General features: G+C 47.4%; 1 protein-coding gene across 3 annotated transcripts in view; it reads left to right on the top strand.

The window, feature by feature from the left end:
• The window catches only part of CELF2 (CUGBP Elav-like family member 2), a 512,960-nt gene that overhangs the window by 347,356 nt on the left and 151,817 nt on the right, over positions 1-13,787 (top strand). For 2 of the 3 annotated variants that reach the window (XM_011359641.2, XM_023530354.1), the window contains one exon: positions 7,921-8,117. In XM_011359641.2, coding sequence (XP_011357943.1) covers positions 7,921-8,117 — 197 coding nt within the window. Of the gene's footprint in view, positions 1-7,308; positions 7,747-7,920; positions 8,118-13,787 lie in introns of those variants that run through there. The other variant, XM_023530355.1, reaches the window with a different exon arrangement.

The raw sequence follows: 13,787 nt of genomic DNA, 5'->3' as shown, positions 1-13,787 counted from the left end.
TTGGGGGAGCACAGTTGCTCCCAGGCCCGGTGTCTGTGCCGTTTGTCACTCTCAGCATACACCCCTTACCTTCATCGCTTACCGCTGGACATCTCAGCTAAAAATCAGTGTTCAGTTTGGGAAGTTCGGGGCCGTACTGAGGTTTTCCCCACATTTGTCTTTATTTCCTAAAGACTTACCTTTCAGTTAATTGATGAGCCAAACCAGCAGCGTTTTCCCCATCATCCCAAGGGCCACTGACAAGTACTGGCCAAAGCCAACGGGCGACTTCTGCAGCCTTAGCTGTGGGCGCCTGGAAGGGTGTCCCCCAGAGCCAGGCCGCCCCTGCCCTCCCTCTTTTCTCCATCTGTAAAGTGGGGGGCAGTCACAGAGGGAGATTAATTAAAGTGAGCCCTCAAGCACTTTGAAAATGTGAAGCCGATACCAATTTCTGTGTCGTTATTATTCCCCTGTCGCCATTTCTGAGTTCATCTCAGAAACCTCTTCCTGTGCTAATGCCCTCTGCTCTGAAGTCCTCTGAACTGTTTCTGACAAATCACGGAAGGAAATGTGCCCCCTGGACAGGGGCTGTCCAGGGCCGGCGCCTCACGGCCTTCTCAGCGGGTGTCAGTGTGTGTGCAGACCCCAGGTACCCCCGGCTGCCTCCACATTTACTTCTCGGGGTGAGGGGGGGGGTCCCAGCTTTCTGCTTTTTACCAGCGGTCAAGTCGAGATTAAGCAATAAGGTTTTCCTTTTGCTGGGTGAGTCCAAAGACGTGTGTTCTGCAGCCTTTTCTACAGGAATAGTCTCCTGCCAGGCAGGATTGCATTTCACCCTGACAAACATACGAGTCGTCCCCAACTCACCATGGCTCGACTTGTCATGTTTTAACTTCGTGATGATATCAAAGCGATACACATAGTAAATGACGTGAGACATCCAGCACTTTATTAGGAAGTAGGCTTTGTGTTCGATGATTTTGCCCAACCGTAGCTAACAGGAATGTCTCGAGCACATTTTAGACGGGCCAGGCAGGGCCGTGATGTTCAGTAGGCCAGGTGCATTCAGCGCATGTTCAGCTTACGACGTTGTCACCTTCCGATGGGTATATCAGAATGTGACCCCACTGTAAGTCAGGGGCCATATGTATAGCTTTTAGACATCCAACCAGATACAGTTCGACATTAACTAGCAAGCCACCAGAATGCCCACCACAAATGTTCTTTCTTAGACACGTAGGAATGAAATTGATGTCCTGTATGTTTTTAGGGGTTTTTTTTTTTTTTCAAATTTTGGCAAAAGGGTGAAAATATTATATGGTAAGGAATAGGAAACTTGAACCTTTTCTTCAAAAGAGCACAAATCAATTTATTTACAGTTTGAGCATTTGGAGAAAACCCTGCCTCCTCCAGCTACTTGGGGTATTATTTGGTCCAGTTACTCTTCTCTGAGTTCGCAGCCAATTACAGGTGTCTCCCCTCAGAGGGGGGGGCCCATTCTCTGTTGCCACAGCCACGACTCACAAAACGTTGGCTGCACTGGATAAATGGCGACAGTACCTTCTAGGTCAATACAGGGATGTCATTGGTTTGATCACCTTATTGGCAAGAGGTTTACCTACATTGTCCAGTACCCCAAGATCCTGCTAGATAGAGCTCTCTTCACAGCGACCCCCGAAGTGGTGCATTTTCAAAGGGAGATGCAAGTCCCAGAGCATGAGGTCGGGTGACAGCCGATTCCTTTTCCTAAACCGAGAGGCTGCGGTGAGCGTAGAGGGTAGAGTGGCGGCTTCTGAACAGGGCCTCGTCCCCGACTCTGGTAGGGTCTCCAGATGCGGTGTGGGGGAGAGCCAATGCGGCACCCCCAGGGCCACACTGCTGGTCCAGCGAGGAGAGGATTCTGTCGTTAAGTAATAGGCAGCAGCCGTGGGGACAGCGCGGAAGATGGTTCACCGCACGGGGTCCCATGCCCGCCCTGCTGCCTGCCGGGGGGCACCAGGCCTGTAGCCAGGTTCTTTCTCCTTATGCCTCGTTCAGCTCAGTCTGGGATGACTTCCTGTGATCACCAAACAAAGCCTGTTTCTCCGTGTACTGCTGTTTAAGTACAAATGATATTAAAAAACGATTCCCCGGCCCTTTGAAAGAGTGGCCTGTCAGCTGACTGAAATGATGGGACCGCAGTTGGGATATTAGGAAGAATTAGTACAAATTGAGAGAGATGATGCTCTGGCAGCAGCCCCACGCCCCCAGCCACTCCGCGGCTCCATCCGAGCCTGCAGGCTTCTCTCGACAGTGTAGGTGACACCTGGTCGGCTCCCTGGCCTGGGCCTTAGTCACCTGTGAGCCCCAGGGACTAACTTAGACACAGGGAACCCACTCTAAGGTTTCAGGCAGCTGGTCATATTATCTAAATTATCTTTTCCATTTATCATCATCAGGGCCAAACCATAATCATAGAATTATAGAAATTGAGAGCTAGATGGGAACTATTTTTCTCTTAGTTTTCTACGAGGAAACTGAGGCACGGTTATATGAATTGCCCAGGATCCCCCAGTTAAGTTAATACTGAGCCACAACAAGAACCCACCACCCCGGCTACCTGCGTTCGCGTGCCTCAAGCCTCCGTGTCATTTCCTTGATGCCTCATTCCCATTTTCCCAAAACAACCTCCTGATGAATTAATGTTTTGGTGAATTTCAACTCTAATTAGTTTTTTAACGGTATTTTTGCATTTAGAGCTACTTAAATTTAAGATAACGTTAAATAAAATTAAAATTTGGTTTCTCAGTTGGACTAGACACATTTCACGGCTTCAGCAGCCACACGTAACCAGTGGCCACCATACTGGAATGTGGAGATTGTAGAACATTTTCATCACTGCACAAGGTTCAGCAGCACTGATACAGAGTCTTCCTTGGAAACAAAAACACTAAGATAAAAAGTATGGGAATAATAAGATTATTGAAAACTACCGGGGAGATGAGCTGTCTTTATACAAAATTTTTTCAAAGACAAAGCATCTTTGCATGTTGGTTTTGGGTTGGGATAGCTTCTACAGGTAGCATTTTTCTGTCTTTTTTTTTTTTTTTCCAGCATTAATACAATAATTTATAGCCACTTGGCATTTCTTATACCCATTTTATAAGTTACTTGTTCTTCTGTGTCAGTGAAGGGGATAGTACAGAAAGTCATCATCCAAGGAACAAAAGAAAGAATAAAAATATCAATTCTTTTGCATCCATTCTCCAAACAAAAACTTGCAGTTCACTGGGCTTTATGGAAGCTTGTTGTCCTGGAATTAATAATGATAATAATGCATTTAAATCAATTATTGTAATTTTAATGTTTTAGTGCTTAGAAGAAACTCTGAAGATCTTGCATATCTTCTGTCGATCTACTTACTTCTCTTTACAGCAAAATAGAGTAGGGAAGTAGGTCAGTGCCTGTGCCGAAAGCAGAAAGTAAGCACTTTCGGTTTTTTTCCAAACATCATTATATTTCCATCTTGGCTCTGAGGCCGATGCCACCGATGCCCGCTGGCTTAGTGCTCTCTAACTTGTGGTCTGGTTCCATATGGCATCTGTCTTGGAGGAGCCTTATAGTTGGCTCCTTGCCAAGAGCGAAAGCAGACTTGGCACTCGCAGTCTTATAGTTTGTAGGACAAGTGCCAGCAGAGATGTATGTGCTTATGTCGAAGGCCTGTAAGTGGCCGCTGAGTCCATAGGAAACATCACCCGGTTCATAGAATATTAAGTGACGACAGTGGACCTTTACCTCTTAAAGTGTCCAGATTCTGCAGGCACCTCTTCTTTGGGGTGTGACATAGGAAAAGATCCCTTTGCCTCCATGGCTCAATTGCTTCATTTCCAAAATGGAGATAATGATTTCAGCTACTGGAGCTGTTGTGATATTGAGTGTCAAGCACCTGGCAAAGTTCTCTGGAAAAGAGTAGGTCCTCAATAAATAATAGTTGAATTCGAATCTGATTCTTGCACTGTGGTGGGCGCCGAGGATGGCTGGGGAGTAAATAGAAGATCTTACAACGTCTTGAGGTATTACTGAGATTTGAGGTATTTGTTCCCGTAATTACTTCTCTGAAGAGTACATTGTTTTTCCTGGCCTCTGGCAAGAACTCCCAAAGGTTTAACTGTTGGACACGCCATTTCTGGCTTCCTTAGAAGTGTCAGCTCTGACAGCCCCATGAGACAAAAGAAGTTAGACTAGAAATGAGCTTCCACCAGGAGGAAAGTTGGGAGTCCAGCGGGAGGATGCATTAGAAGTTAACCAGGCTGTGGCAGTGACATAAGGATCAGGGGTGTGGGGTTTGGCCAGATGGGGCCATGGGTCGGGTCGGCCCACCTGTCCCTCACAGCGTACGGGAAGATGTGCTGTCCTTGTTGTTGATTTGTATAACAACTAGACCTCCTTGGATTTCCTTAAGGAAGTGACTATCATGCCCTTAGCACTTGGTGCGAATCTTTGGGACAGTTGTTTGCACAATGGCAAGTAGTGAGGGAGAGGGTACCGATGTGGATGAGAGGCTCGCATTGAAGGGACCCTGTGGGGGTTGAGAGGAAGGAAGGGAATCTGTGGACATGGAGACGCCTAAGTGATTATTGAGAAAACGTGGGCCGGAAAGTAGTCTTAACGGACTCTGAAGTTCAGCGTTTTGCCCCCTCCTTCCCACAGTTAGAAAAGAGGACAGATGTGTGTGTGTTTCTTGCAATGCTGCCTTTTATTCGGCAGTGGGATTCCAGCGGCCCAGTAGGTCTTGCTCCTGGCCTTGTTTTCTCACAGATTTGCCATGAGCTGTTCACTGTCAGCCCAGGGCAGACTTGATGCAGCATTTGGCCACACGATGGGTTGGAAATATTTTGTGCTTTGGAGCCCATCGGGCCTGGGTTTGAATTCTACTTGTATAATTTATAAGCTGATAATTTTAGGAAAGGAACTTCTTAGATGCTTGCATCTGGAAAATAATACTTTCTCAAAACGTTGTTATAAGGATTAGAAATAATGTATGTAAAGCACCTTGCGCAGTATCTGGCTTATAAGTGCTCCTTTAAAAAAATTGTTCCTATTTAGGATATGAGTTGTGTTTGAGTCTATACGATGAGGAAATTTGGATTGAGAGGTAGACTTGTGGTAGTCACTCATTTCAGGCACATCACAAGTTCAAAGAAGAGGTTAAACACAGAAGCAGCTGTCCCTTGTTAGACACTTACTCTGGGCCCATGTATTGTACCGAGCACGTGACTGTGAAATGGAGCCCGCCATTCCCATTTCACAGAGGAAGAGTCCGAGGCCCAGAGCGGCACAGTCAGGAAGCTGCCTCAGGGGGACAGTAGGACTCCAGGCATCTCTGAAGGATGGCTGGTGTGAGAGGGATTGTAACTCTGAGCTCAGCACCACAAAGACCAAAAGTCAAAAGTACAGGACGTAAGCCCTCTTCTCAGTCTCTCCTCCTCTACGTGCCTCGGTGAGTGTGCATTTTTTGAGAGAGTAAAAAAATGGCCTCTCGTTTGGAGAGACATGAAGGAATGCTCGCTCTGGGTTCTAAGTTTAGACATTAGGACTGCTATACTTTGACCCAGCTCCTCCATTATATTAACTGCTCTGTACAGACAAGATGCAACAGCTCCGTGTTTTGAACTTCCGTTCTCTGTTAGCTGAGTGAGACCTGTGGCAATGCCTTCCTCTTTCCATTCTAGCTGATTGTCAACAGCGGTAACCACAAGTCCTTCCTGCCCCAGAAATAAGTCTTGCCACACACTCAGCTCTCAAAGAGCTGTGAACACTGCATTCTGTCCTGCCGGGGGCTCTTGTCACCTCCACCCCACCCACGTTCGCTCCACCAGGTTAAAGTGTTTATTGAATTCTCGAAGGGCGATTTGAAAACAAGTATGCATAAGGACAGGGTAAACTATGGAGGTGGGATATAAGCAAGCATTTCATTACACCTAAAATGTTGAAAGATTTTTATGTTCAATATTTTCTTTAGCAGCCTTTTTTTTTTTTTTTTAATAACGATAAGGTTGATTAGGGAAAGCTCTGAAAGTGCTTCAAGTTAGACAGTCTGATTGTTTATCTCAAGGGGAAAAAAATTAAGTGGTAAAATGTGGGCATGAGAAGAAGTAGAAATTGAAGCCAGGACCTGGTGAAGCGTATTTGCCATCGTTTTGCTCTGGATTAAATTGAATTCACAGTTTCTCTTCTCCATAGATTTTTGTTTGTTTGCTTGGTTTTTAGCCCTAAATATCTTCCCCCCGCCCTCCGCCCCCAAGAGCTTAGGACTAGCCTAGGTCCACAGCAGATTTAAGGTGTTTCAGTGTTTTTTGTTTGTTTTAACCAAATAAGAACCCTACTGAAGATCTTTGAATACTTTCTTTTTATTACCCACGTCTACAGTGAACTGACTCCTGCCACTCTGTCTGAAGTTTTAGTTTACGTGGGCCCTTTTGACCTTTCTGCCTCTTGGACTGGAGGCTGGAGGATGGTCATGAGCATGGCTCTGGAGATATTTTGTCTGCTGATTTACACTTATCGAGGTGCATTTTACTTTCACAGGCTGTGAGAAGCTAAACCAAGAGCACAGTACTGAAAATGAATGCTGCTCAAGGCATTCAGCCCTGTCACTTGACAGAGTGGGTGGGTCTAAGGTGCATTCAGAGGAGGGCACAACGAACAGGGTGTATGTTCTTGCTTCATTATTTACTGAAGCTCTGATGAGAGGATCCAAGTAAAAAAAAAGAAAACCAGAAACAAAAACAAAAACAAACAAACAAACAAAAAAACCACCATCATCATCATATTACATGATGATGACTAGAATTGCAGGCTCTAGACAAGCATTCTCTTTTCCAAACGGGGCCTTTGGAAATCTTAGGGAAGAGTGATATGTGAAAGCTTATGTTCTTGCTTTTGGTATCAGCCTCAAATATTTACTGAAGCTAGGAGGAGAAAGGGCCGACTTTTCTCTTTTCTCTCCCAAACGTGTGATTGTTTAGAACTCAAGTGCAACATCTGGAAGTCAGACATACAGAGAGCAATTTATGGAGTGTGAAAGATTTGAAATATTCAGTGTCCTTTAGCGGGAACTCAACTTTGTGGGGCTGCATTTTTTTTTTCCCCCAGCACAAAGCAGGCAATTCTGAGATCGCCTTTGCCTCTCTGAATTAAACCCTTTGTGCCCGGGTCCCATAAACAATGCGCTTTTTAAATGGGAAACCCCCTCCCCGCCCAGGCCCTCTCCTCCAGGGTCGGCAGCCAATCGGCTGCACCCAGCCGCATTGCTGGAGCCTTTTCCTTTCTGAGCAGCAACAACGTACTAATTTGATGCACACATGGATGCCTCGCGCGCACTCTGCAAATTCATCATCAGCATCTCGCATTAGTCATCTGACGGACTGCCAAATGTTTCATTTTCTTTTCATGTGACTTTATTATTACCACCTCTCTCCTCTCTTCCAAAAAAAAAAAAAAAAAATCTCCAAAAAGGGAGGGGAAGGGGGGTGGGAATCCAGCAGAAATCCAGCCCTGCCTTTTCTTTCCACACGAGAGCCGGGGAGGCCGATCAGGCTGCGGATGCGTGGATGGCAGCCTTGCAGCACGAGACCTGCACTTAACTTGCAGCTGCCTCCCGAGCCGGGGTGCAGGATGTCCACGCCCCGGGTGACAGCCGGCGGGGCGCTGGCCTGCGCTGGGGCGGCGGTGCTGAGCAGCAGCAGTCCGCAGTGACAGCCGCCGCCGCCCAGGAGCGGCCGAATGGTGCCTGCGCTTTGTTTTTAGTTCATCAAATTTCTGCGACTCATTAGGCACTTTGCCCCGCGCTCCTCTTCGTCCTCCTTCCGCCTCCCCGCCCCCACCCCGCCCCCCGTTTTTTTTCTTCCTGTCCCTCGCCGTGCAGCCCTAACTCTGGCTCCCGGTTCCCTTTTTTGACAGTAACGGCACAGCCAACAAGATGAACGGCGCTTTGGATCACTCAGACCAGCCAGACCCAGATGCCATTAAGATGTTTGTGGGGCAGATCCCCCGGTCCTGGTCGGAGAAGGAGCTGAAAGAACTTTTCGAGCCTTACGGAGCCGTCTACCAGATCAACGTCCTCCGGGACCGGAGTCAGAACCCTCCCCAGAGTAAAGGTACAGACAGCGGGGGGCGCGCGGTCGGGGTGCCCGGGGGACGGGGCGGGGGCGGGGGGCGGAGGGGGTGCTCCCTGGGCGTCGCGGACGGGAGACGGCGAGCGGGGCGCCTGCTGCCCCCGCGCCCCGCGGCCAGCCCGGCTCCTCCCCGCGCCCCCGCCCGCCCGGGGCAGGTGGACCGAGCGGGCCCGGGCCGCGCCTCTGTCCCTGCGCGCTTCGCTCTCCTGAGGTCACTTTGCAGGCAGTGCAGGCTCTTCTCGGGCGGAGCGGCCGCCTCTCTAAGGAATCGTGTTGCTCAGCCTTGCATTTCAGGAGCTCACTCTTCCCACTCCTTCCCTTCCCGGGATTGCTCGTGTAATTACAATTGCCTTTTCACTTTTCCGTAGCCTGTGGGGGAATGCTGAAATGTCTTAGGAACAGTGGGGTCCCGGCGGTCTGGGGAATAAAGGGTACACTTTTAGGAGGGGCATCAGTTCCTTGGGTCTAGATGGGGATCATTAGGTGAAGTGTGCCTTCCGGGGGGCAGGAAGTAACACCCTAGCGGCCTGAAATAGTTAGCACACCTTCGAAATACTTGCGGTTTACGCCCTCCCCTGTGGTACGATTCTCATGTACAGTCTGGTGGCTTCTCCTGCCTCCATTTTAAGATGAGGGCAATATTGGGTGGGGGGAATGGGGACAGCGATTAAGAGAGAGAGAAGCCAGAAACCTCTGTCCTGGGTTGAAGCCCCTGTGCATTGGAGTCATCCTTTGTAAGCTCTGTGCAGAGCGAATTTAAAATACCTTCTCTGCTGCTGCCACTTGGTCTCCGCTATTCTAACCTTGCTTTAGTAATTTTGTTCTTCCTCTGTTCTTGATCTCTTGGTTTTTCTGCCCAGGGCTCCAATGTCTTTCTGTGGGTCTCACAGTTTCTTTTTCTTTGTATCTTCACGTTTCTGTCGGGCCTGTTATTTTGTTTCTCTATAGCCTTTCCCAAGAGCTCCCTGCGAGCTCATTGTTTGCCTTGTACATTCACTTTTGTTGAGCACAGGAACGTCAGCACACACTTTGCTCTGCGCCTCTCCGTTGCCATCGAGGTGAAGGGGTAGGACTGAGTAATCATTAAAACGCTGACACTGAGTGACATTCAGTGACACTAAGAAATGGGCCATCTCTTGTTCCCTGTCGTCGCCGAGGTCTTTTTGGACTTTCTGGAATGAACCTTTTAAGGAATTTAAAAGCCTAATTAATACTTATAAAGATGAACAGACATATCTTCAGATTATGCTCATAAGACTCTCGTTTTCTATCTCAAAACATATCATGTAACAACGAGAGTGTTTTGAAAGGAACACATATGAAATTTTGTCACCACAAACTTCATCGTTGCATAACTTGCAAAATAGAAAATGAGATCTCTAAAACAGACAGATTAAAGACGTCACAAATTAGAGCACTGTTAAGAACCTGTATTGGTCATGTCCTAAATTGTTTACCTACATGTTTTCCAAATGGAGAACACTAGAATTTGGTTTTTGATCATTAACTCCCACAATATCCTACTGAGGAAAGAGAGTATGATGCACTGGACTGAATTTATTAGCAAGTGTGGGTCCTCCCACCCTGTGGAATGGCATCCACAGAAAACTAGGCCAGAGGCAGTAAACTAGTGCTTCAGAGCAGACACTACAGTTCATTCTTGACTGGGAAAATGTGCCTCCAAATTTCAATTTATTTCAGCATTTTTCAAAATGATCTCTGATATAATATGAGTTCATTTATTATGATGCCTGATTACTCACATTTTATCTTTGGATTACAAGTGTCTGACTTTAACCAAAAAGACCTTTCTCTCAATGAAGTGAGTACTTGGGCATGGCCTAGTTCTACGATTTTTCTCTCTTTCTCCAGAGTTCCTCTGAGCAATCTCTTATCAGCCTATATTCGAGACGGTACATTTTGTTAACTTCATTCACTGGGTCTTATAGCTAACTTCATTAAAATAGTTTGCATAAGCCCAAGGTCTTGGAGGGGAAGAGAGGCCTGATAATGGAGCTTACTTTTTTTTTTTTTTTTTTTTTTGAGCCTGTGCCGTGTACCAAGTTCTATGTTAGGGGTTTCACATATGTTGTCTCATTTCGTTCTTACTGAAATCCTGAAAGTAGGCGGTATTAGTCACACTTTACAGATGAGGCTCAGAAAAAGTTAAAAATGTAGCTCCGTTTACCAAGCTGGTAAGAGGCAGAATAGAAATTTCAGCACGGTCCATCTGTCTTCATGTGCTGTACACCATCTTCCCTCTCTGGGAGCTGAGACTGCAAACCAGCCTTGTTCTGCTCCATTTCAGGGTTGGGCCAGAGGCCTTCTCCTTTACCTAAGTGTTCCCCAAGTGAAAGGAAGGAATTTTGCCCTGAAAAAGCCGGGTTGATTTTGTCTCTGTCTTTGTGTTTAGTCTTTATGCTCATGGGTTTAGATTGTACATCACTCCAAAACTCTTGGTGCCCTGGGATAGAAGTTACAGATGAAATCATTCAAATCTTACCTTTGGAAATATAGGTCAATTCCCATTACTGTGAACTCCAAGTCTCACATCAAATATTGCTTGAAGTACGTGGGCTGTCAGCCAAAGCTTGAAAGGGTTTTTGTTATACAGACATCTCTGTTGTAATGGTATTAGTTGTGATGGGATTTGAGCTGTATAATGACATTCCTCTCAGAGGATTATAGTCCTTAGGCTCTTACTTTGAGAGAGCAACAGCCACCACTTTTCTTTATACTGGACACCTGTGTGTGTCATATGTTATTTGCCTCTTCATGTAAAATGGGACCCCACGTTTACGTTGGTCCTGACTCTGCTGGCGGAATACAATTACCGTGTTTTCCCCAGAGTGATATCGGAGCCTCAGAAATTAGAGTTTTGGAGGCGTTCTCTAAACACGGTGTAAAAGATCTAAGTAAGGCTTTGGAGTGGCCTTGATTCACTGCCTTACTGATGTCGACGGTTCCAAGGCAATTCACCTAATCCAGTTGAATCATATTTTTTCCCCTCACTTTGCATCTGATGTTCTGTGTCATCTTTGAGGCGTAAAACTTTTGTTCCATTTTTTAAATCATCCCGTAAGAGTTAGAGCCTACGCTACCTTTTTCTTCTCCCTATAGATGGAGATATTGACCGTGCAGGCTCAGCAACTCTGGGATGCCTGGCTGAGTCAACTACCTCACCTCCTAGGACTTGTGGAGAGGGTGTTTTATTCCGTGGTTGTTGGTCAAGTCTGTGGATGACGAGAAATAATACCACACAGGAGTTAAGAGTATGGCTTTCGAAGTCTAAATTTAATTTCTGGCTCAGCCGCTCCTGGGCCTTGTCCTTGGGCACATTCCTTAATCACATCTGAACGGGGAGACCCTCCTCCTGGGGTCGCGGAGATGAAGTCATATGCTTTGCACAGAGCTGGAATAGGCTACCAGCTCGTGGTGGTGGTGGTGGTGGTGGTTATTATTACAATTATTATCATCATCGCTGTCCCCAAGAACTTGAATCTCATAGAGACAATGAGGCCAATACACAGGTCACTATAACGTAAAAGAACATGAAATAAGTCTAAGTGAGAAAGAGATGAGCGTATCTGAACTCTGGAGATCTGGGGGTGGGGGTGGGGTGTGAACAACTCGTAGCTAGCAAGATAGGAAAAGGTGGCATCTTTATCAAATCTTGGAAAAAAATTAGGATTTCAGTAAGTAAAGACAGAGTCGAACATTACAAACGGGTGAAGTGGCCTGATTCAGGTGCGGAGGTTTGAAGATGCAGGGCGACTTCTGGGAACCATGACTTCTCCCAGAGTTCAGAGGGAGTATGAAATCCATGAAATAGAATGGAAGAGAGGAAGTCACGATGTCTAGGAATATAGGCTCCGCCCAGTTCTGAGAGCGCCTGAATTCTCAGGGTGAAACATTTGAATTTTATTTGTCAGACAACTGAGGGTCTGCGAGGGGGACTTTAGCAAGGGGAGAAGGGGCCGGGGGGCTGGTGCAGTGTGCCTCTAAAATGCATGGAACCTAAAGAGGGACAGTCTGTACAGAGGACGGAGAGGGAGGAATTGAGGGGCGCAGACATGAGTGCCGCGAGGAAGGAGACTCGGTAACTAAATGGGGACAGTGATGACTGGGAGGTTTGGGCATAACTGGGAGAAATGGGAAAGCAGTCGGCAACGGTGGGAACAAGGCAGGGGCCGAATATTTCATATTCAGTTCAGTTTTGACTCTGTTGAATCTGAGGTGCTGCTGCAGGGGAGCCAAGGGGGACACGGGCCTAGAAAAGCCACTGGACTCGGCGGTGGGAAGGACTGCAGAGCGTTTCAGAGGGGCGACGGCGGCCGGCGTTGGGGGAGGACTGTGAGGTTCGCGTGCGGGGCTGGGATCCGAGACCACCCTCTCTAGTGGTCTGGTCGCGAATGAGGGGCTTAGCTATAGCTTGTTTTTTAAACAAAAGGTGACAAGGTAGAGCAAAAGGTGATAGCGAAAGCGTGAGGAAGACAGGAATCAGCGTCCTCGAAGAGACAGGAGCGTCTGAAGAGCTACGCGGCAGGGCAGAGAGACGGGAGGTGACGGCAGCAGAGCTCGTGTCAGTCTGATGGGGGGACCAGTCCCCAGGGCGGATGGCCCTGCTCTTCTCAGGAGCGCGTACGTTTCTGAGGTGGGCGGTGGAATCGAAACCTTAAGAACGAAAACGGTTTTAAATGACAGCGCCGGGAATTCTGACGAGAGGAAGAAAGGCCGGCGGGGCACACTCAGACCGTGGCGATGTAGAGTGGGCCCTGCGGTTTGGTTCTGTGACTGTCCATCAGGGGTGAGCAGAGAAACGGAATCGTGGGGAACCTGAAGCTGGAGATGACTAAGACAGATGTGGCGGAAGGTCAGGAAGGGCACTGAGTGCACTAGAGCGTTCTCAGAGGCCTAAGGTAGGGAAGCTGATGAAGGCAAAAGGTAACCCCTGGTCTGGAAAGGAAGGAAGGATCGAGAGGTTGGAGGTAGTGATTGGGTCGCTGGAGGTATGGACAGCAGGTTCAGCGAGACCAAGCTCAGAACCACCATCTGGTAGGTAAATTCCCTGCCTTGGATCATTCCTCTCTTGATATTTCAGTTTTAATCGGAATTATAAGCGCAGACCCTAGCACCCCGAAAAACCTTACTCTGATGAATGCTAGTTACACTTTTTTAAGCTCAACCAGTTGGGCATTGTTAATCTGATTTTACAGGCGGGGACACTGAGGAGCCTGTGCTAAGTGATTAGAACAAAATCATTTGGCATTCGAGACTGGACGGTAAAACGAACGCTCGGTCCTTAACCTGTTGCCTCATCGATCCCGCTTTACCCTCTCTCTTTGGCGACTCCTCAGCCAGAGAAGAACTAGAAATGGGAAGTGGCTTGTGTTGACTCTCACTGCGTGCCACAGACTTGAAGAACAAAACTTCCTTTTTTCGTGAAATGTGCTCAGAGGTCATGGCGTAACCGCGGTGCAGCTGCAGCCCTCCCAGTGCCCAGAGTTTTCTGGGTGGAACAAAGATTCAGTTCAAGGCTCCTCTGGGAAGGGTTATTAACTTTAAATTTCAAAAAAAAAAAAAAAAGCAGCTATTTTGGTGGTTCTCATGCTGTAACCATTTCACGTTCTTGTTGGTCAGGCTCATTTAGGG

This window comes from Pteropus vampyrus, unplaced genomic scaffold (genome assembly GCF_000151845.1).
Source record: "Pteropus vampyrus isolate Shadow unplaced genomic scaffold, Pvam_2.0 Scaffold49, whole genome shotgun sequence".
NCBI classification, from domain to species: Eukaryota; Metazoa; Chordata; class Mammalia; order Chiroptera; family Pteropodidae; genus Pteropus; species Pteropus vampyrus.
The sequence above is the reverse complement of the archived record's forward strand: the minus strand, read 5'-3'. Positions and strand labels throughout refer to the sequence as shown.